The 24,154-nt window shown below is 34.2% G+C and overlaps 2 protein-coding genes across 5 annotated transcripts; one reads left to right on the forward strand and one right to left on the reverse strand.

Annotated features, from left to right (window-relative positions):
• Positions 1 to 11,999: 11,999 nt before the first annotated feature.
• LOC141719183 (uncharacterized) lies at positions 12,000 to 16,634 on the forward strand. Of its 2 annotated transcripts, none has more exons than XM_074521567.1 (5): positions 12,000 to 12,321; positions 12,734 to 13,346; positions 15,071 to 15,383; positions 16,126 to 16,207; positions 16,286 to 16,634. In XM_074521567.1, exons 2-5 carry the CDS (start codon positions 12,779 to 12,781, stop codon positions 16,496 to 16,498), a joined length of 1,176 nt encoding a protein of 391 aa, XP_074377668.1. In that variant the 5' UTR covers positions 12,000 to 12,321; positions 12,734 to 12,778; the 3' UTR covers positions 16,499 to 16,634. The 2 variants fall into 2 exon arrangements, with proteins under 2 accessions (XP_074377668.1, XP_074377667.1); XM_074521566.1 differs by having other exon boundaries at positions 12,001 to 12,321; positions 12,619 to 13,346.
• A 1,490-nt stretch (positions 16,635 to 18,124) lies between these two features.
• Positions 18,125 to 23,534, reverse strand: LOC141719184 (heterogeneous nuclear ribonucleoprotein 1-like). Of its 3 annotated transcripts, none has more exons than XM_074521568.1 (14): positions 23,401 to 23,534; positions 23,112 to 23,264; positions 22,933 to 23,022; positions 21,597 to 21,662; positions 21,353 to 21,418; positions 20,527 to 20,615; positions 20,305 to 20,350; positions 20,137 to 20,191; positions 19,917 to 19,993; positions 19,678 to 19,822; positions 19,471 to 19,598; positions 19,266 to 19,370; positions 18,680 to 18,832; positions 18,125 to 18,509 (listed from the first exon to the last, which is right to left on the reverse strand). In XM_074521568.1, exons 2-14 carry the CDS (start codon positions 23,130 to 23,132, stop codon positions 18,444 to 18,446), a joined length of 1,107 nt encoding a protein of 368 aa, XP_074377669.1. In that variant the 5' UTR covers positions 23,133 to 23,264; positions 23,401 to 23,534; the 3' UTR covers positions 18,125 to 18,443. The 3 variants fall into 3 exon arrangements, with proteins under 3 accessions (XP_074377669.1, XP_074377670.1, XP_074377671.1); XM_074521569.1 differs by having other exon boundaries at positions 19,678 to 19,818; positions 19,913 to 19,993; XM_074521570.1 differs by lacking the exon at positions 23,112 to 23,264 and having other exon boundaries at positions 23,401 to 23,527.
• Between the last annotated feature and the right edge of the window lie 620 nt (positions 23,535 to 24,154).

A 24,154-nucleotide genomic window follows, 5' to 3' on the forward strand; every position in this document is an offset into this window, starting at 1 on the left:
GGATAATAATAATAATATTTATGGGAAAATTTCAGCTGAAAATTTTGCCTATAAATACACTATTATAGACCCTAATTTTATTCTAACCCGAAAACCCAAAAAGTTTGGAAAACCCAATTCTCTCCACCTCCTTCCTCCTCCTTAACATCGTTTTCTTGGTGGATACCGGTGGAGTGCTTCACACTTGAGGAGCAACTGCTAAGGATCTCTGATCGTTGTCTCCGAATTATTTTTAAAGGTTAGATACGATCCCTCGAATTTTTATTCACGATTTATATGCTTTTATTTGGATTTTGTATGTGTAAAAGTGTTTTACCATGACCCTGCTGCGTTAAAAATCCAACAATGGTATGAGAGTATAGGTTGTATGCATATAGATCTGTGGTAAAAATTTCAGAATTTTATGTGCTTGTATGAATTAATTATGATTTTTACAAGTTATATTATGGATTAATTTTGTCTGATGAGAAATCGTTTCTCAGAATAATTTTGATTGTTGATCTGGGTTCTACAAGTATTGTAGATCGTCTGGGTATTTTTTTCATAATTTTATGATGTATAGATTTTTTATTATGAATTTTTGAAGTGCTTGTAATTAAATTCGTAATTAAATTAGTATAAATATATGTATATAAAGTATATATATATGTTTGTATATATCTGTACTGTTATCTGTGCATCTGCTGTACGGAGAAGAACAGAAAGAAGACAGGTGATGTCAGGCGCGCAAATCGAAAAAGACTGTCAGGCGGCGGCAGCTGCTGAAAAGCAAAAAAAAAAAAATAGGGGTGTAACGCATTCCGGGAATGCGTTACACACCTGTGGCGCATTCACGGAATGCGTTACAGCCTTTAATGGCTGAAAAGGGGTGTAACGCATCACCGGAATGTGTTACAGGTCCTGTAACGCGTTCCTGTAATGCGTTACAGCCCTTCTATTGATTTTAAAATTGATTTTTTGGGAGTTTCGTAACTCCGTTTTAGGCGTGCAATATACCGTTGGATTCGTTTTTTCGAGACGGATCTAATGGAGTGATCAGTTTTAGTTTATATAAAAGTTTTGAACTTTTTATATTTCCATGAAGTGTTTTAAAGCTATTTTTAACTGTTTTAGTTGCTTTTAAATGCTTCATGTGATACATAGAGATGTATAATGTTTAGACCTATATGCTAGATGATGTAACATGCCTACCTTGATGTTTATTCATGTTTATATATGTGATATATACTTAGTTTATCATGCGATGATATATTTAGGTGAACTTAAATGAACATAAGGCGTTTGTTAGACAACCTAGTATAGTGAAATTGTTTCATAACCTTAAGAACAATATTATGAATACAATCATGAGATTCTTGTATTTATGAAACACGTAATTGAATATGAATTTTTGATATGAGCGAAAGGATGATTCTGTCAACAACAGATTTCTATCTGTAAGAAAGGGTTATTAAGTGACGCCTCTTGACAATGCTCCACCCGATCTGGGAATCATCTGATTATTGATTATTGATTTGAAATATTTAATTTAAAAGGAAGAATTTCTTTATAATATGATTATGATTGTAACGTAATATAATCCCTCTAAAATTAAATAATATCAAGTAGTAATTGGCCAATGATACAACGGGCTTGTGTCGGTCATAGCCTTCCAACATGGTAGAAAGTAGTTCTTATTTTTGAATCATTGTCGTTTCGTGCCACAGCCGAGGGCTTTGATTTCGAAATAAGAAATACTTGTCTATTACATAGAGATGTGTACATTGAATAAGAATCTAAAGGTCGTTACGTGCCACAGCCGTGGGCCTTTGGGGACTGATTCAATTGTACGGAATGTTGGGTTAGACTTGACTTAGAATATTGAGTTTGTCGTGCCACAGCCGTGACTCAATTATTCAAGAGGCTAAAGTTTGATTAGGGAATAACATTAGATGTAATTGATAAGAGTTGTCTGCCATTACATGGCGTTTCGTGCCACAGCCGGGGTTGTGTAATGGAATGTAGGATCCCTATTCCCACTAGCATTATGAATGCTTAATTTTTCACGTAGGGGGTTGAATAAATTAGGTAAACTAGTGGGAGCCACTTATGAATAAAGACCCGATTTATATAGTGTTTTAAAATGAATTCGAATATTTGCTAAGTGTTGTTATGTGTTTATCATTTACAGATTTACAATATACATTATGTCTTCTGCACTATCACTCAGGAGCATACTGGATGCTCACAAATTGACTGGTCCTAATTATGCTGACTGGCTTCGAAACTTGAGAATTGTTCTCAGGATTGAGAGGCTGGAATACGTGATTGACTCACATAAGCCTACTGAACCTGCTAGTGATGCACATAATAATGAACATGTTGTGTATCGTAAGTGGATAGATGATGCAAATGTTGCTCAATGCTTCATGCTAGCTTCCATGAACATTGAGCTACAGAAGCAACATGAGCATATGGATGCTCATACTATCCTCATGCATCTACAAGAGTTGTATGATATGGCAGGGAGGACAGCTCGATATGAGATATCGAAGGAGTTGTTCGGGTGTAGGATGTCTGAGGGATCATCTGTGAATGACCATGTACTTAAGATGATCAATTTGATTGAACGTCTTGGACAACTTGGTTTTGCCATGGATGGGGAGCTGAGCCAAGACTTGGTCTTGCAATCGCTTCCGAGTTCGTTCTCGCAGTTTGTTGTGAACTTTCACATGAATAAGTTGGATGTCAGCCTGCCTGAACTCCACAACATGTTGAAGACTGCGGAATCGAATTTCCCCCCTAAGAAGAGTTCTGTTCTTCTAATTGGTGAAGGTTCCAATCCTAAGAAAAAGAAGAGGAACCCTTCCAAGAAGAAGAAAGTAGGTGAGAAAACGCCGGTTCAACCAAAAGCTGAAGACCCCAAGAGCAAAGTTGTTTGCTTTCACTGTAACAAGGTGGGGCACTGGAAGAGGAACTGCAAGGTTTACCTTGCAGAATTGAAGAAGAAGAAGGGTAGTGAGACTACCGCTTCTGATTCAGGTATGTTCATGATAGAAATGAATATGTCATTAAATCAAATTTCTACTTGGGTATTAGATACCGCCTGTGGTTCTCAAATCTGTAATTTGTTTCAGGGACCAAGGAGAAGTAGGACTCTTGAGGAAGAGGAGGTGATTCTACTGATGGAAATGGAGCAAGAGTTGCTGCTGAAGATGTAGAATCATTTCATTTACATAGGCCTATGGGCAAGTCTATTGTTTGAAATAATTGTTATTTTGTTCCCTCGATTGTGAGGAATATTATTCCCATGTTAGACTTGGCTGGATTTTCATTTATTATTGAGAATAATGAATGTTCTATTCTTAGAGATAATATTCTTTATGGACGTGGTGCTTTAAATAATGGTCTGTATGTATATGACATAATTTATTTCAGATTAAACAAACTAATAAAAGAAAAGGGATGATGAAAATCTCACTTTATAGTGGCATTGCAGTCTCCATTTAGTAGACATGGAGAGAGGGCTGCAAATTTGCTAGGAATGGTACACATAGATGTATGTGGACCAATGTCTACGCAAGCCATGGGTGGATTTTCATACTTCATTACTTTCATAGATGATAGATCTGGATTCGGATATGTGTTTGATGAAACACAAGTCTGAGGCCTTTGAAAAGTTCAAAGAATATAAGTATGAAGTGGAGAAACAACCAAACATAGTATTATAACTCTTCGATTAGATTGAGGTGGTGAATACTTGAACGGAGAGTTTCTGGATTATCTCAAAGTAAATGGTATAGTCTCCCAGTGGACTCCTCTAGATTAGTATCTGAAAGGAGAAATCGAACTTTGTTAGACATAGTTCGGTCCATGATGAGCTATGCAAATCTTCCAGTATTTCTATGGGGTTATGCATTGGAAACCTCAGCATATTTACTGAATAAGGTGCCTTCCAAATCTGTTCCTCAAACTCCGTATGAGATATGGAAAGTAAGGAAACCGAGTCTTAAACACGTTAAGATTTGGGGATGTCTAGCTTATGTCAAGAAAGTTGACCCAGATAAGCTGGAATATCGATCCGTAAAATGTAGTTTTGTGGGATATCCTAAAGAGACTTTAGGGTATTACTTTTACACCGATCATCGGGTGTTTGTCTCCAGACATGCTACCTTCTTGGAAAAGGAGTTTATCCTTGAAGGAAACAGTGGGAGCAAAATTGAACTTGATGAAGTTCAAGAAGCACAAACTACTACGGATCAAGTGGAAACACCTGTTCTGACTGAACAACCTTTTGTGGAACAGCCCATTCATAGGTCAGGGAGAGTGTCTCGCCAACCTGAGAGGTAATATGGTCTTGTCATTGAGAATGACAATGAGTTGTCGATCATTGATGATGACGACCCTGCGACCTATAATGAGGCTATGAGTAGCGTTGACTCAGAGAAATGGCATAGTGCCATGAAATCCAGAATGGAATCTATGTATACGGTATACAAAAGATAGATTATAACAGATGGCCAGGTGGAGACCTATAAGGCCGGGCTTGTGGCAAAAGATTCAAACAAAGGAAATGGATTGACTTTGATGAAACCTTTTACCTGAAGCCCTGTTAAAATCAGTTCGGATTTTGCTTGCGATTGCTGCTTACTACGACTATGAGATCTGGCAATTAGCCAGATGGTTTTTTTTCCAAGAGAAATGAAAACCTAGTGTGTAAGCTATTGTGAACCATATGTGGTTTAAAGCAGGCTTCTCGAAAGATGGAACATTCGTTTTGATGAGACAATCAAAGAGTTTGATATTATCAAAAACGAAGATGAACCATGGGTCTACAAAAGGGTTAGTGGGAGCGCGGTAACATTTCTTGTATTGTATTGAATTAGAGTTGACACACATAATAACATAGCAGACCCACTCACAAAGCTACTTTATGAAAGTCACTTTGATCGTCATAAAGACAAGATGGGTATTAGATACCAGAGTGATTGGCTTTAGTACAAGTGGGAGATTGAAAGGAATATGTCCTAAGTCCAATCATGTATTAGGATTTAGGAATAACTTTTATGTAATCTGTTTTGATTTCATTGATATTAATAAAGACTTGTTTTGTTTTATTACGGGCTTTATCTATTTAAGTGTTTAAATAAGATATACCATAGTTTAGAGTAAAGCTTTTTATGGATTATGATGAGATCATAATAGTGAGACCTAAAAAGATGATAACTCTAAACTTAAATAGTTCCTGGTCATAGGATTACTAACTGGTAATTAATAATCCGCAAAGATCGGTACATACTATACTTGCTTCATTATGAAGGATGTCTGTTCTCATAGACATTTGTGTGGTGACACTATAGCTAGTATGTAGGTGCTTATTATAGAATAAGTTCACTGAACATGACTCGCACAGCTGAACAACTGATGGAGTTCACTCACGTGTCAGCAGTTGTTCACATAGTGATAGTTGTACAAGTATCCTTAGACTTGAGGTCATCATAGTCATCTTGTGTACACTGAACTATGCTTTGGTTTAGTTCTTAGTCTCCAGGGACAATTATTAGGGCTCTACTGGGTATAGGAATTTGTACACGAAGATAGTGTATGATCAATAAAGGATCTACCCCTTCCAGTGAACGAAGCGAATGTTCAAGGCTGATCCACTTATGCTAGTTCAGGAATCTCTGGCCAGAGTGAATGAAATTAGAAAGGAGTTTCTAATTTGCATAGAACTACGCATAGTAAATGGTAAACAAGTGATTGAATTAGATAGGCTTGACACGAGATCCATGCCTTGTGTTTAATCGGGACATTGTAGGGTAGAAGGAGTTTATTGTATGGTAACTATTCACTGAATAGGTTCTTGGTATTCTAAGCAGTGATTTAATATTATCCGGATAGTCGCGATATGCTGAGAAGTATCCCTCACGATGTAGAATAAATGTGATTAATTAATTAATCATATTTAATAAATTAGAGAATTTATATAAATAATGATAAAATAGTTTTATTATTATTTATTTCTACTACCGGCTTAATATTGAATCTACAGGGTCACACCATAAAAAGAGAATGATTTAATGATGGAGGAATTAATTAATAATGGCTGATAATTATTTATTTATGAAATAAATATTTAATTGGAAAATTTAATAATTGATTAAATGAGATTTAATTGATTATAAATTAATTAAGAAAAGTTCTTAATATTATTAATTAAAGGATTTAATTTTTGGAAATTAAATCAAGAGAGAGAATTATTTCTAAAGTGTTTAGAAAAAGGATTAATAATTAAAAGGTGTTTTAATTATTAATAAGAATAATAAATGGGATAATAATAATAATATTTATGGGAAAATTTCAGCTGAAAATTTTGCCTATAAATACACTATTATAGACCCTAATTTTATTCTAACCCGAAAACCCAAAAAGTTTGGAAAACCCAATTCTCTCCACCTCCTTCCTCCTCCTTAACATCGTTTTCTTGGTGGATACCGGTGGAGTGCTTCACACTTGAGGAGCAACTGCTAAGGATCTCTGATCGTTGTCTCCGAATTATTTTTAAAGGTTAGATACGATCCCTCGAATTTTTATTCACGATTTATATGTTTTTATTTGGATTTTGTATGTGTAAAAGTGTTTTGCCATGACCCCGCTGCGTTAAAAATCCAACAATCTCTACATAAGCTTTTTAACTAATCGGTATCTCCAGTTCTCTACATGAGGATTAGATTGTCGATATCTCCAGTTCTCTACATGGACTTTTTGACTTATCTATATATTCAGTTCTCTAAATGCAGATTAACTTGTCGATATATCTACTGGGACTTCTCTACAAGTCATTTTAGACTTCTCGACATACTTCTCGATATTCCTTGATCCGTGACTTGTCGATATCTGACTTTGAACATTTTTCCTAGAACAACATTATTCAACTCCAAACTTTTATACTTCTCTCTGAGGCATGATCAGGGTTGATCTTCTTCCGGATTTTATTTCTTAGCTTAATGGTTGTTCATAGAAAAATCCTTCAGTCCAATCTACTTAGCATCTTTATAGACTTAAGAAATGCAATTATAGAACACAATTATATTATCATACAACTTATCCCTGGAGTTTTGTCAAGATGACTTGGTCTTGTTATGTACAGGCATGTCTTGTACAACAGATCCCATTTTTAAACATTGATATGCAAACCGGAGTAAATTCCAGGAAAATTATATAAACTATACATATAAATATATGCAAATCAAACACACAAAAACTAGTTTCACAATATATCGACATTGAATGCTTACATGTTGTTGGTAGACTCTGGAAAAGTCGAAGTAATTTTAATGAGACTACGTCAAGAAGAGGTCTTGAATTTAGAGGGTCTTTGGTTCTGCAGTAATTTAAAGTGGGTTTTGGTTTGCGTAAAAATGAAATGAAAAGGGGGTCGAATGAGTTTTATAGGGAGTTGAAAAAGAAGAAAGTTTGTCCATCAAGAAAATACTAACTAACTAAACATCAAGAAAATATCAAATCAATCAACAAAACCATATTATATCCAAGATCCTTACTTTTCTTGAAACTTAAAACTTAAACAAAGTTTGGATGAATGTTTATACCTTCCTTGAAGCTTGTTAATACTTAATAAAGTCCTGAGATCCTTGATGAAGCCTTGGTCTAGCTTTAGGAGCCTTACACTTCCATGAAAAATTAAGAAAATAAGTTAGTGATTTTCGGAGTTACTATTCACCCTCAATTTCAAACATTTTTATAAAATTTAAAACTTCATGGATGGGCTTGAAATTTGGTGCGTAACTTACCCATGATATGAAAGATATTTGGTAAAAATTTGGTGATTTTTGAATGAATAGAATATGAGATATGAATTTTTCTTCCCATGCTGTTCATGAAAATCAACATTGTTCTTGAAGAGAGAGAGATAGAGCTTTTTGTGTTTTCTTGAATGCTTCTTGTGAAAGTCTAGTGATATAATCATGTATATATCACCTAGTACTAGGAAATTAATAAAAATCTTGTTAGCCAACCTAGGTTCCAAGCTATTCTACTTGGTTTAGATTCTAGGTTTGAAATGAAAGGCCGAGATTAGAGGCGTTTGAATTGTTGGGTTGAGATGTATGAGAATATCAAGAAAATACAATTGTAATCATCAAAAGAACACATCTCCTAAAAAGACGACTTGCGTGCTGTTAGGTTGTTCTTATCCCGACTGACATGTCCATATGGAAGACTTAGGTTTCCGGGGGCCAAAGTTGTCCCGAAGATGGACCTAGTTATTGTGCTTCGTCCATCTTTGCCCGCGGAATTTTAGATGCCCATCTAGTTAGGCCTAGTTGGTTTGGGGTGAAAGGCCAGTAATTATGTTAAGTAGGCTGAAGGAACACCAGTCCTAAGTCATAATTGATATGTTATTCCAATATGTAATATATTGACGATTCGACTAAGTCGAAGAATAAGGGAGACGTGGTTCATATCTGACTTAGAACATTTTTTCTAGAACAACATTATTCAATCCAAACTATTATACTTCTCTTTGAGGCATGATCAGGGTTGATCTTCTTCCGGATTTTATTCCTTAGCTTGATGGTTGTTCATAGAAAAATCCTTCAGTCCAATCTACTTAGCATCTTTATAGACTCAAGAAATGCAATTATAGAACACAATTATATTATCATACAACTTATCCCTAGGGTTGTCAAGATGACTTAGTCTTGTTATGTACAGGCATGTCTTGCACAACAGATCCCATTTTTAAACATTGATATGCAAACCGAAGTAAATTCCAGAAAAATTATATAAACTATACATATAAATATATGCAAATCAAACACACAAAAACTAGTTTCACAATATATCGACATTCAATGCTTACATGTTGTTGGTAGACTCTGGAAAAGTCGAAGTAATTATAATGAGACTACGTCAAGAAGAGCTCTTGAATTTAGAGGGTCTTTGGTTCTGCAGTAATTTAAAGTGGGTTTTGGTTTGCGTAAAAATGAAATGACAAGGGGGTCGATTGAGTTTTATAGGGAGTTAAAAAATAAGCAAGTTTGGACATCAAGAAAATACTAACTAACTAAACATCAAGAAAATATCAAAATCTATCATCAAAATCATATTATATCCAAGATCCTTACTTTTCTTGAAACTTAAAACTTAAACAAAGTTTGGATGAATGTTTATACCTTCCTTGAAGCTTGTTAATACTTAATAAAGTCCTGAGATCCTTGATGAAGCCTTGGTCTAGCTTTAGGAGCCTTAAACTTCCATGAAAAATTAAGAAAACAAGTTAGTGATTTTCGGAGTTACTATTCGCCCTCAATTTCAAACATTTTTATAAAATTTAAAACTTCATGGATGGGCTTGAAATTTGGTGCGTGACTTACCCATGATATGAAAGATGTTTGGTAAAAATTTGGTGATTTTTGAATGAATAAAATATGAGATATGAATTTTTCTTCCCATGGTGTTCATGAAAATCAACATTGTTCTTGAAGAGAGAGAGAGAGAGAGAGAGAGAGAGCTTTTTGTGTTTTCTTGAATGCTTCTTGTGAAAGTCTAGTGATATAATCATGTATATATCACCTAGTACTAGAAAATCAATAAAAATCTTGTTGGCCAACCTAGGTTCCAAGCAATTCTACTTGGTTTATATTTTAGGTTTGAAATAAAAGGCCGAGATTAAAGGCGTTTGAATTGTTGGGTTGAGATGTATGAGAATATCAATAAAATACAATTATAATCATCAAAGGAAAACATCTCCTAAAAAGATGGCTTGCGTGTTGTTAGGTTGTTCTTATCCCGAATGACATGTCCATGTGGAAGACTTAGGTTTCCGGGGGCCAAAGTTGTCCCGAAGATGGACCTACTTATTGTGCTTCGTCCATCTTTGCCCGCGGAATTTTAGATGCCCATCTAGTTAGGCCTAGTTGGTTTGGGGCGGAAGGCCATTAATTATGTTAAATAGGCTGAAGGAACACCAGTCCTAAGTCATAATTGATATGTTATTCCAATATGTAATATATTGACGATTCGACTAAGCCGAAGAATAAGGGAGACGAGGTTCATATCTGACTTAGAACATTTTTCCTAGAACAACATTATTCAATCCAAACTTTTATACTTCTCTCTGAGGCATGATCAGGGTTGATCTTCTTCCGGATTTTATTCCTTAGCTTGATGGCTGTTCATAGAAAAATCCTTCAGTCCAATCTACTTAGCATCTTTATAGACTCAAGAAATATAATTATAGAACACAATTATATTATCATACAACTTATCCCTGGGGTTGTCTAGATGACTTGGTCTTGTTATGTACAGGCATGTCTTGTACAACAGATCTCATTTTTAAACATTGATATGCAAACCGAAGTAAATTCCAGAAAAATTATATAAACTATACATATAAATATATGCAAATCAAACACACAAAAACTAGTTTCACAATATATCGATATTCAATGCTTACATGTTGTTGGTAGACTCTGGAAAAGTCGAAGTAATTATAATGAGACTACGTCAAGAAGAGCTCTTGAATTTAGAGGGTCTTTGGTTCTGCAGTAATTTAAAGTGGGTTTTGGTTTGCGTAAAAATGAAATGACAAGGGGGTCGAATGAGTTTTACAGGGAGTTGAAAAAGAAGCAAGTTTGGACATCAAGAAAATACTAACTAACTAAACATCAAGAAAATATCAAATTAATCATCAAAACCATATTATATCCAAGATCCTTACTTTTCTTGAAACTTAAAACTTAAACAAAGTTTGAATGAATGTTTATACCTTCCTTGAAGCTTGTTAATACTTAATAAAGTCTTGAGATCCTTGATGAAGCCTTGGTCTAGCTTTAGGAGCCTTAAACTTCCATGAAAAATTAAGAAAACAAGTTAGTGATTTTCGGAGTTACTATTCACCCTCAATTTCAAACATTTTTATAAAATTTAAAACTTCATGGATGGGTTTGAAATTTGGTGCGTGACTTACCCATGATATGAAAGATGTTTGGTAAAAATTTGGTGATTTTTGAATGAATAGAACATGAGATATGAATTTTTCTTCCCATGGTGTTCATGAAAATCAACATTGTTCTTGAAGAGAGAGAGAGAGAGCGCTTTTTGTGTTTTCTTGAATGCTTCTTGTGAAAGTCTAGTGATATAATCATGTATATATCACCTAGTACTAGGAAATCAATAAAAATCTTGTTAGCCAACCTAGGTTTCAAGCTATTCTACTTGGTCTAGATTCTAGGTTTGAAATGAAAGGCCGAGATTAGAGGCGTTTGAATTGTTGGGTTGAGATGTATGAGAATATCAAGAAAATACAATTGTAATCATCAAAGGAACACATCTCCGAAAAAGAAGGCTTGCGTGCTGTTAGGTTGTTCTTATCCCGAATGACATGTCCATGTAGAGGACTTAGGTTTCCGGGGGCCAAAGTTGTTCCGAAGATGTACCTAGTTATTTTGCTTCGTCCATCTTTGCCCGCGGAATTTTAGATGCCCATCTAGTTGGGCCTAATTGGTTTGGGGCGAAAGGCCAGTAATTATGTTAAGTAGGCTGAAGGAACACTAGTTCTAAGTCATAACTGATATGTTATTCCAATATGTAGTATATTGACGATTCGACTAAGCCCAAGAATAAGGGAGACGTGGTTCATACAGCCACAACGTCCATTTTCTATCGTAAGTGAACGAGAGAATGAAGGGGTATATACATGTTTGATAAATGCACCCGAGATGATTATTCACAAGCCTACATTATTCTCATAAATTCTGAATATTCATTCAAATCTACAAAATCAGTTTAACTTACTCTCGCAGGGAAGGTGAATTGAGAAATAACCTCTCACATTCGAGGGTCCATTAATTTTTGAATATGACGAATTCTCAATTTGAAACATTTTAAAAATATAGAACCTTTTTCGTTACTTTTTAGGTTCTATTTTATAATTTAGCAAATCATTATACATTTTTTTCCCATATAATGCGGACACATCTTTTTGAGTTTGGGTTCGTAAACATTGTCAGATTAATTTTGAAAGGCGTGGTCGCCTTTGTTATGGCATGGGTGTGAACTAGATTGGATGTCTGAACCCTCTTGGGCCCTACAAATATCAGGCTTATTTCATTTCAGCTTCTTCAACGATAGTAGAGTTTCCATTATATAACTCAACGATATCACTCCCGTTTAATTAATTGCACCGACGACGACTAGTCTATTACTCATTCTTCTTCTTCCCCACATCATTTTTAATATACGGGTTCCATGTCTTGGACTAAACAGAACACATACTCACACTGTTCGAGTGTTTAGTTTATTCTCAATCTCAATACCAAGGTAATAGTTTACTACCCATCTCAACCCTTATTTATGTTGTTACTTTTCAAACGCTTTATATTTCAAATATGAAGTTCATTTATTTGGTCGAAGAGTGTGTTTTTATTTTCAGTTCATTATTGGGTAGATGAGTGTGTTCCTATTTTCTATCAGTTGTCTTTTAATCCCTTGCAATTGGTTTTATTTTAATGTGTGTATATAATCTGTACACTAAGAGGTGTAAAATAGACTTCTATCAGTTTGGTTTTGTTTTTATTTTTTATTTTTTATAATAGTATGTTTTATGTTTGAATTTAGGAACTTTGATCTCATAGCTGCTTCACTGAATTTGCATAATCCAAGAACTTGTGGTTAAGTTTATATTTTTCATAGTAATCGAGGAAGTGAGGACTTAGTTTTGTTAATTTTGAAGAGTTCGGTGAATGATGCTACTAGATCTTGGACACGATTGACTGTCATGAGGAAAGACTCTCTGTCATTTCGCAATCCCGGGACATACACAAGTCCCGGGACGCCGGATTATGCGGATAACAATGTGGGAGATTTTCAAAGAGGTTGGTGTTCCGAGCGAGTTGCGTTACCTGTGAATAATAGTAAAAGGCATATAAGTGCTGCTGCATTGATTCCATTTAGTAGTGGGAGGGCTTTGCCTTCCAAATGGGATGATGCCGAGAGATGGATTACTAGTCCACTTTCGGGAACTAGTGCTCCCAGGACACCGGTTGTGCAGCCTCAACGGCAACCCAAGTCTAAAAGTGGTCCGCTTGATGCTCAGGGAGTTGCATTCTCTCCGCGTTACTCACCAGCTCATGTACAGGTGCTTAAAGGCGGTGATTCGAGTGGTTTTATGGCAGGTTCTCCTCTTACAACTGGTGTACTGGTACCTGATGGGTTATCTATTCACTATGGCGGTGGGATAGGTGTACAAGCTAGCCCTTTTCGTCCTGGAAAAACCTGGCGTAAATCTTACAATGCAGCCTGCCCGACAGATTTGCTATTTGATTCATCATTGCCGAACTCCAGTGGTATGATATGTTTCTCAATTTGTATTTGAATAAAAAATGTAGAATTAAGTTCCTTACAATTAATGTCCGAGTCTTGTTCTAAAATTGTGTGTCTGTCTCGCTCACTTTAGTTTACATGCCCATCTTTGAGATTGCATTGCTTAAATTCCGGCCTTTAAATGTGCACAATGAATTGGAGACAGTTCGAAGTTCCGTTTGTTAAGGCTGTTTATAGAGTTTTCAGAAATTAGGTTAAAGCAAACTCCGCATTCTTAAAGTCAGAGGTCATTTTAGTTAACTGATTGTTTGCCTTTTTAGCTTGTTCTGCTTATATAAGCTTCCTGATAGACCTCTTTGAGGGCTATGCCTTCTTGTCCGGTCCCTCTCTGTACATACATCAGCTTCCTGTTCTCTTACTAATCCTGGTAAAATATATGTCTACTAATTAGAAAATATGATGTTATTATAAACTTACCTGGCCTTCTTTTCTAGGATTAAGCTAAAGATTGTATATATTCGCAAGATTGATAATTGTACAGAGTACCCAGCTATTCATGTCTAATTTTTTAAAAATCTAATTAAGTGTATCTCGGGGTGGGGGTGGGGGGGGTCATTGTGCATATGTTACATTAGGATAATGTAACTGCCAAAAGCCGAAGAAATGAAATTTATGTCGCGGTAGTCTAAAATTAGGATTCTATGGATGATTAATATTTTCAAGAATTGTGATCTTGTATCCTATTTAGACCTTTAAAATTATTGAAAAATAGCGGGCTGAGCCTCTACATTAAATACTTATCTTGTAAATCTTTGTTTTTTTGGTTATATCTATGATAATATTGTGAACAAGCTTATGGATAATAGATATTTTTCTTTCTTTTTTTATGAAACCACGAATATTAAGAGCATGAAACCAGCATACTGCAGCTATTCTACGAACAGTTCTGATTGTCCATGTAATCAGATGAGGAGTTTTTTTTCCTTCTTTATTCATATGAAAACCAGCATACTGCAGCTATTCTACGCACAGTTCTGATTGTCCATGTAATCAGATGAGGAGTTTTTTTCCTTCTTTATTCATATGATTAACTACCTAAAAAAATGCACCACATTTAATATGGGTTTCTTCATTGTACCTTTCAGAATTTTGATTTTCCAATTTTTGGGTAAATAGTGGAAACCTTCTATTGTATTCCTAGATATTAAAGCATCTAAAAAGGCTTTAGTCCTTACGTTACTCCGACTCTTCTGTTTAGGTTGCCGTACCCGTGTTGGACACATGGACAATTGGACATGACACTTATTCTGTGTCGGATCCTTTGACTGAAACATGGACACTTTGACTATTTATTGAAAAAATATTAGTCACACTTAATATTTAAAATAAATATGTAAGAAGAATGAAAGAAGCCAGAATGAGATAAACGTAGGAAAGATGCCAAATTCGTAAAGTACTTTAGAAAATTTACTTTAATCTAAGTTCTGTTGTTACTTTATTATTAGATGTTTAACTTAACATACTTGTTTATTAGTAAAATATGCCGTGTACCCGTACCCGTGTCCAAAAATAGGACAATGTCCCTGTGTTCCCAATTTTTAGACTTTCAAAGTCCGACAGTCAAATATGTGTTATGTCCTATACTCCTTACCCGAGTCAGAGTAACATAGTCTTAGTAGTTTAAGAAGATGTTCAGACTCATAGTTCACAGTTTACTGTGATTCTTAAGCTTTAATAAAATGGACAGGTGAGAAGCATGGTGGCTCCAAAGAATCGGATACTATGGTTACTGGTGCCGTGTCAAGACGTGATATGGCAACGCAGATGAGTTCTGCAGGTGGCAGTCCAAAAAAAAGGCTATCCCCTGATCATCCTACAATGAACCCGAGTCGTGACTTTTCTTCTAAAGTAGAAATCAGGGATGTGCAGGTAGACAAGGGAGCCACTGTGACTAGGCAACCGAAAGAAGATAGGGTGAGGTCAACAGAGAATGTTTTACCAGAAACAGAAGAATCAGCTTTACCTTGGGATCTTGCAGAGGCATCAAAAAACAAGTCCAGGTATGTTCGATCTTCCATGATATGCCTCTTCTTGTAAATATGACTTGTAATTATCAATAGGTATCTTCTGTAAGGTTTCAGAAGTAAACTACCCACCGTTCACAGCTTCACACAGTATAATGAATATCCTCCTCTCTTGTTCACTTGAGGATGTCCTCTCTCGATTACTTTGAGGAAGTTCCTAATAATGATTTTACTTTGGATTCGTACTCCTAGAACCGGTTGTCACTTGTCACTGTTGCTTATTTTTTCCATTTCTACAGCTGTAACAAAAGGCTAAATTATTTGTGTGATATCTGATACTCCTTTATTCCTTTATCATATCCTGATTTCTGGAACTGCCATGCTTACAGCAAATGAATTTTCTGCACTGCATCTGAACTAGAGTTGCTCGATTATTTTCAGTACTTCTAATGAAATTGTTTTGGACTTGAAACTCTGGAGTCTGGGCATAATCTCTCAAAATGACCTAAACTGACACATTAACCTTGCCTGCATTTTTCCTACTGCCTACAACAAACTCTTCTTAGTTTATCAGTGGAAAATTTCTTAGGCCATAGTAAAATCACTATTAGATTGCTTATGACAGTCATGTGGGTTTTATTAGTAAGTACTTCCTTTTTGGCCCAGCCAGAATAGGGTGACATTTTGGTTTCAAATAAGAATGGGAACAGTACTTTTTGTGGACAAAAGCAGTATGTTTAGCATATGCACAAGGCTCATGACTGCACTATGCTTACAGGCTTCAAAGAGAAGAGGCCAGGATTAGTGCATGGGAAAACTTGCAGAAAGCAAAAGCTGAGGATGCTATAAATAAATTAGAGGTTTGTCAGTAGCTTGAATTATTACATTTCCATGTAACCCAGAATCTTGCTTGACCCAGCAGGTGCATCTATTTGCAGATGAAATTGGAAAAGAAGAGGACAGCGTCAATGGATAAGATATTAAACAAACTGAGAATTGCGCAAACAAGAGCTCATGATATGAGAGAATCGATGACGGACAATCTTGATAATCAAATTCCTAAATCGAAAGTAAATAAATTTTCCTCCTTGCGGAAGTATGTAGAGTTGGGTCCCATCGGCAGTTGTTTTAAAAGCCACACACTAGATTAAATGTTTTATAGTTTTGTTGATGTTTTCAGACCTTGTAGTATTCTGTTGATCGAGACGAAAAACATTGTAGAGTAAAAGGTTCATCATCAACAGTATGACCTGATTACTGAACATTAAAGTGAATTTGTTTAGATTATACTACCATTCTGAAAGCATAGAGGTAAGGGGGCCATCAAAATTAGTAATTTAAGGTAAAATATGGGGTTAAATATCAAAGTGGTCACTCAGCTAATATTTTAGTTTAATCATCAAATTTAACAGGGTATCATTTGGATCACTAAAGTAATAATAAATATCAAACAGATATTTCAAAATATGTTCTCGAGAATTAAAATTTATTTTATGGAGTTCTAAACATTTTTTTTAAATCTTATTAAAACCAAATGAAAAGTTATGAATTCATAGTATTTTAGATGATTTTTTGAGATTTTTAAAAATTTATCTACTAATTATTTTTATTTAAATAAAGCAAATGACTACAAAAATAAAAATAAATAGTAGATAAATTTTAAAAAATCTTATTATATTATAGAAAATATTAGAATTCATATATTTTCATTTGGTTGTAATATGATTGAAGAAAAATATATAGAACTTCATAAAATAAATTTTTATTCTCGAACACATATTTTGAGGTATATGTATGATATTTATTATGACTTTAGTGATTCAAATGATACCCCGTTAACTTTGATGATTAAACTGATATATGGCGTTGAGTTGAGTGGCCACTTTGATATTTAACCCGTAAAATATGTCATCATTGAATATCATGATAGACACTATCAACTTCTAAGTTGAATGAACTTGGATGTATGACTGATTCTGCCACAGTGGCTAGTAAAAACTGTAAGCACCGTATCTACACCATTGTATAAGTGGATTTAGCAATCACCTAAGCAGAAAAAGATCATAGAGCACTTGGAATTTTTTTAAGTTTTGTAACTGATGAAGCGTTTTCACGGATTACATGGCCTATATTAAGTGGACTCTAAGGGTGAGTGGCAAGTTTAACCTATAATTGGTACTCGGAGTATACAATAAATAAGCACTCTATAATTGTGTAACCAGTGGAAACGAAAATGTGATACGCAATTGGCACTTGCTTGTGTAATCATTATATTTAATATTTTGAAGTGAGCCTCAATTCTTAAAAGTGATGTTTGATGTGGGAGTAGGGATGAAAGTTAACTTTTTCAAGCACAGAGCTATACACTTGTAGTTTGAAAACACGAGTACCGTTACATATCTTGAATCTTAAATACGCATTCTAGGATGGCAGATTTATAAGGTTAGAATTGCCCAATTTCTCAGAACCTGTTATTTTAGTACAACTTTGTTAAAAACAGGTTAAATTTGTCATTTTTTCTATATTAACTTGCTAAAATTTTAGTTTTAAACTATTAAATTTTATTACAATACAGCTATAATCTTATTTTAAAAAATAATAGTTACTTATTTTGTTAAGAACAATTTTTGTTTGGAATCAAATTAAATAATTTTAATCTTACATACATTATCATATGTATGGAAAGTAACAACCTGCTTAAGTGCCAACATAGATGAGTATGACCAATTGCAAAAAAGGATTTTAAACAAAGACTCTAATGTAAATGACAAAGAACATGTAGAAAATTTAAAAATTGTAACCCATTCTTTCTGGGTTGGGGTAGAAAGCGCTAAAAGATGTCAGAATGATTGTACTTCTCACAGTTTGTACACAATTCTGATGCAGACTAACTTAAAGAATAACCAAATACACAATTCTGATGTTAAAGACCAACTTAAAGAATAACCAAGTTGCAGGAATCCACATTTAACTAAATTGCAGCAGATTTGGTAAAATTTGGAATTTAACCATAAATAATTTCTTCAGGAAGAATCTAGCAAGCTACGGACCAAAAATAGGCTTTGTTGCGTAGACCCTGGCCATCATGGCTGAGAGCTAGTATGGCCTGTATCTCATATCTGCACGTGTTGGTCTTCCTCTACCCATGCCATAACCACTCCACTGCAAAAAAAAAAAAATACAACTTAAATTTGTACAAATCCAGTTATGCAAGGAGAAAATGTTGTTCCACCCAAAACATTTGCTCAATTTGCAGAACTAAATATTAAAAAAATTTCTGCATGTTACACGATAACGAACTTAAGCGCCAAATTCGTAGTGGCTGTACTCACGTCATTGAAATCCAGGCTTCCATACATTCTTCCATATGCACTACCATACGCACGCATAGGACCAACATAATCCAAAAATGGTTCAGGTTCATCCATCGGGAAGTTTCCCCTTACACTAGAATCTTCAACAGGCGTAGCTGAATCAATTGCCACCTGTAGCACATATACCATGGAAGCTAAGAACTTCAATTTCCTACATTCAGATATTCGATGAATCGGATCTCATAATACATGACTAAACACTAGCATAAGAACGTCAAATACTGCGTAGATTATAATCAAACAGGTGGCTATAACTGATGTAAAGAGCATATGGGATTATACACTATGCCCTAGTAAACTATTAGAATTATAAAATGTGAAACATTTCGATCAGATACAAAGCACAGAAACATGTTTTATTTCAGCTGAGACAAACTACTAGCCCTTTTACACTTGATTAATCTATATGGACCCTATATTCTTACTTGCACTTTGACAACTTGAAATTTTACGTACCCATAACGTAAATGCACATAACACCTTATCAAGTGATTTTATTACACGAGAAATAGGAAAATGCAGCAGTAAGTATTTTGCCCATTACCTGCTGTCCACATATCTCATGTTGCCTCCGGGACACAAGTTCAGCAACCCCATCTTCATCAAAAGTCACAAAACCAAAACCTCTGTGACCACTTCTTTTCGGATCCTAAATTAATATGTTAACATGAGATTAATCTACATATCATTTATTTATTTCATTTCTTTTTGCATTCTACTACAAACCAATTTAAATTCTATTGATATACCTTTGGAACATAAACATCCGAGACTCGACCAAATCTACCAAAATAATGGCGAAGATCTTCAACATTTGCCTCCTGCGGAAGCCTGCCAACAAATATTTTTTTACCCACTCCACGAGCAGATTCCCTTCCTGTTTAAAGTAGAATGTTAGCAAATTGCACACCAAAGGCATCACTATATAGATGAGTGAACATTATAAGTGCGCTTACTTGAGTACATAGAGCCTGGACGACCATACATGGTAGGAGCACCAAGAGCTGCATATCTTGTAGCCGATGTAATGTAAGGACTGTAAGCTCCATATCCACCCTGTAGCACTCGACTTCCTCGACTTACTGGTCGGGATTCCTCTTCCTGTTACCATAGATCATATACTAACTAAACCACAAGATTCAAATTGAACATAACTTTTTTTGATTCCACACTAAAATTCAGAGTCAGTACTTGCCTTGGGTGTTGCTCGGTCAACAGCTATAGTAGAACCTCCCAATTCATGGGTTTCAGCCATTAAGTCATCCACCGATTCTGTTACCACAAAACATTACAGGTGGAGCCATAATTCAATTTAGGAACGAAAATTTGTAGTTATTAGAAGCACAGTGATGAGGCAGAAAAATATTACATAAATAATCAACATATGATACAAAAAAATTGCATATCGCCATAACCTGCATTTGCAAAAGTTATAAAACCAATTCCTCGATGCCCTTTGGTACCAGGATCCTGAAAGATATCAATATATCAATGAAAATATTAATAAAAATTACATTTGCAAGACATGAATGTTAAAGTTAAAGGCATGATCGAATGGAAATGTGAAAGTGGCAGAGAGTAACCTTTGGCATGTATAAATCTGTAATTTCACCATACTTCTCAAAATAACTGCACCGGAAAAGGAGAGTAAGATATACTTTTGTTCCATACCCACTATGGCGCAATTAAGGAATGAAGACTGATACTAATAGACAGCAGTACAGATATAAGAACTAGTACAAGTGCAATAGGTAAATAATGCACTCCAGATTATTGCTCTGGTCAATATTCCCCTTTCTAATTACCTCCTGAATGTCTCTTCCATTACAGATGGGGGTATGCGAGCTACAAATATCCTGGTGACCTTTTTTGATGGTGGTGCCCGCATCTCCTCCTGTCAAAAAGATTACAAAAGATTTAAAAGTGTACATCATTTTATTCATTTATAAAGCAGAGAATTTCTTTAAGGGGTCGTTTGGTTCGACTCATTCTGGTATAGGTATGAGTTTCGTTCATTACAAACCCATACCTGTTGTTTGGTTTACTGTTTTTGAAATCTGATACCCATTCCTTATACCTCTCTGGAATCAGATTTCATACCTTGACGGGGAGGTGGGTTTGAGAGAGGGGTATGAGGCATCAAATTAAATTTCATTCTTTTATTTTTATTTATAAAGTTAAATATAATCTTAAAACGTATATTTTAAATATTATGTTGTTTAATCTTAACTAAGTTGTACTTATTTTTATTTAATACAAATTAGTAATATTTTATTTTATTTGTTTTAAAGTTATGAATTAACATTAAAATTTTTAATTTTTAATTTTTTAATCACATATATATTTTTTTATTTGTAAGTTGTATAACTAACTTAAATTCGACATATGCAAAATATAAAAGTTTGATTTAATCACTGAATCAAAAATATCTAAATCAAACAGATTTCATTCCAGAAACAAACACATTATATCAGGAATGATTCCTCAACCCCATACCAGCCTAACCCGATTCCTTATTCCAAACTCATACCGTTTCTAAACCAAACGACCCCTAATTGCGTTCCTAGGAAAATCAAGGAACCTTCACAGTTCAGAACTAAAGACAAATTTGTATTAGTAAAACAACACAACCTTTGGAGTCGCTACTTTTACTTCAAGCACTCTACCGCCAAGGCAGTGCTCACTCGCCAGTGCACTCTGTGCAGCAGAGACAGTAGACGAAGTAAAAAACTGTTGGATGTAAATAAATATATTGCACCGAGTAACGAATAACAAAAAATACTAGAGTTTAATGATAAGGAATCTAATAACTCAAAATACATATTTAAACAATATATACAATAACAAAAGAAATGATGTATAAGAATTTATGTACCTTAGCATCCTCCACTGTAGAAAATGTTACATATCCAAAACCTCGGGATCGACCATTTAACCGGTCCTACAAGCATACAACACATCTAAAGGAATTACTATACTACTCATAATAGATTAACAAACAGATATATGTATGTAGACACAAAGACATAATACTCTTTTTACTTAATAGGACTAAAAAGAATTTCAAGCAAAAGTAAGAGGCTGTTTACTAACAGAAATTGTTTCCAGTTCTATAATTCCAAATTTGTTAAAATTTTCTCAATTTTCTATTTCTAAGAAAACTAATGAAAAGTGGGAAAATATGTTCCAAATGAAACTTTTACAAGAAATATAAAAAACACAAGTTCAAATAACTTTTGTATAATTCTCAATTTAGTATACATAACATTTTATATTTATATTTTGTGAAAACTTAATTTTTTAAATGAAAAAGAAAATACTATGTTTTTAAAGAAAATGATAGTTTCAAATTCTAGTTTATAACTAGTTTTACATCCATGACACAATTAAACTTTTTGTATTTATCTATTGTATAATGACTTAACATGTATTACTATTTTAACGATATACTTGTACTTTACTAATTACAGATTTTGCATATCTTATATGAGCTTTTTTTATATAAGAAATCTATAAGTATTAATAATATTAATATATTCATGTATGTTTCACATATGTCAGAAAATGGTCGTGTGTATAAGGGTTAGAACTTAGGTGTATATTATAGGTTTACCGTGTTTTCTGTTTTCTTAAATTAGAAAACACCCCAAAGCTGTTTTCCAGTGTTTCCTAAATCCTAGTTCTAAATTAGAAAACCGTGTTTTCCAGTTTTCTAGTTTTCATTTTAAAAAATATCCCAGCTGGACACGTTTTCAATTTTTTTGGTTTTCTTTAAAAAGTTTTCTAGAAAACTGGCGAAGTAAACAACCCCTAAAGCTTGAAAGTAAATAAAAAGGGAAGAGCTAAAAAAATATAAAGAACGTACATGAACTAGTAAAACTGATCTCTAATTTGAATTGATACGAACAAAATCGAAAAAAGGATGAAATTTTAATTATACACAGAAAGAAAGCTACAAATTTCAATACTTCCTACAGAAAAATGCTAAAAATTTCAATACTTCCAAGCAATTGGGGCGTAAAGGGATTGTTAGTGAAACTTTAATATTATAGTAACTGATTAATCAAACAAAATTATAGTAATAAGCTCAGCTAAGTTGAGAATCTAAAACCCCAATCCTATTCGACTGCCATGGTCACATATCATCTCTATCTCATTAACGTAATAGATTCAATAATCTGAAATACAACACAGTAAAAAAGAGGGTAAACCTTCATAACAATACAGTCCTCCAATTCCCCGAACCTGACCATATAATCTCGCAATCCATCAGTCTCAGTATCCCACGGAATACCCAAAACCTAATCAAACACAACCTCTCATAAAAACATCACAAATTCACAGCAAAATGAAGAAAACAACACCAATAAACTTAAATTACGGGACTTACAACAAGCTTTTTGTCGGACATAGTTGAAGAAATCGATAACAGAAATGAGCAGAGAGAATAATAGTGTAACAATGATACTGTAATAAATAAGTATCCACAAAATCTCACAACAACTCTTTCTCTCTTGCAACAATCTCTCCTCACACTCAAACCCTGCACACAATTCACACACCTCTTTCTCACACAAAACACTTATCATATTCATATATTGCTAGGGTTACAAGATATACACGCAAGAATAATTGATTTGAAAATACTAATTGGATGAAATTATTACTTAAATGAATACCTAAAATCGCAACATCTCTCTCGCTCGGTCTCTCTCTCTGTGTCTGCTCCCTCTCTTCTTTCGTGCGCCACCCCTCTCAGGTTCGGCCTCCGTATCTACCACCCGACTTTTATATAAACTAACTTTGCAACCGGCGAGTCTTTATTAATGTTTTTATATTATTTAAAATTATAATAAATTTTATTAATATTTTTATATTATTTATAATAATTTTTTTTGGGATCATTACCTTATTAATATATTTATAAATAATAATATAATATTTATTATTGACGAAAGTATATAAATAATCATATATAATATTTACTGTTTGTGTGATTCGAACCTGAAAGTTTTAGTATTGTTTAAATAATAATATAAATATTTGTTGTTGGCGGGGTTCGAATCTGGGAGTTTGAGTAGTGTATATTTTTTTTAGTATTTGAATCTAACGGTCCTTATCACTTGATTAAAAAGATCCGACGGTCCTTATCACTTGATTAAAAAGATCCGACAGGGGATAACCAAATCAAGCAAAAAAAATGCATACCAAATTATACCCCATTCCGGTTATTATAGTATAGTATAGATAATATAGATAGATGAGAATATGTCGCGCTGCACACCGGATTAACTACTTTCGTTTAATTTTGCTAATGTGTTTAACTAAAGGGGGTGTATTGAACTTGGATTTTAATGCATTATATATAATTCATGAATTTTAATGGATTATATCTTATTTTTGTTTTACGCGAATTCTGGATTAAATGTCGTA

Source organism: Apium graveolens, chromosome 4, assembly GCF_009905375.1.
Source record: "Apium graveolens cultivar Ventura chromosome 4, ASM990537v1, whole genome shotgun sequence".
Classification (NCBI taxonomy): domain Eukaryota; kingdom Viridiplantae; phylum Streptophyta; class Magnoliopsida; order Apiales; family Apiaceae; genus Apium; species Apium graveolens.

Excerpts from the sequence above, each read along its gene's own strand:
- LOC141719183 (XM_074521567.1), top strand. The coding sequence starts at position 12,779 with ATGAGGAAAGACTCTCTGTCATTTCGCAATCCCGGGACATACACAAGT. Across the intron at positions 13,347-15,070 it reads ATCATTGCCGAACTCCAGTG|GTGAGAAGCATGGTGGCTCC; the intron begins GTATGATATGTT and ends TAAAATGGACAG. Across the intron at positions 16,208-16,285 it reads ATGCTATAAATAAATTAGAG|ATGAAATTGGAAAAGAAGAG; the intron begins GTTTGTCAGTAG and ends ATCTATTTGCAG.
- LOC141719184 (XM_074521568.1), bottom strand. The coding sequence starts at position 23,132 with ATGTCCGACAAAAAGCTTGTT. Across the intron at positions 21,663-22,932 it reads AGGACTGTATTGTTATGAAG|GACCGGTTAAATGGTCGATC; the intron begins GTTTACCCTCTT and ends GTATGCTTGTAG. Across the intron at positions 20,351-20,526 it reads ATGGAAGAGACATTCAGGAG|TTATTTTGAGAAGTATGGTG; the intron begins GTAATTAGAAAG and ends TTTCCGGTGCAG.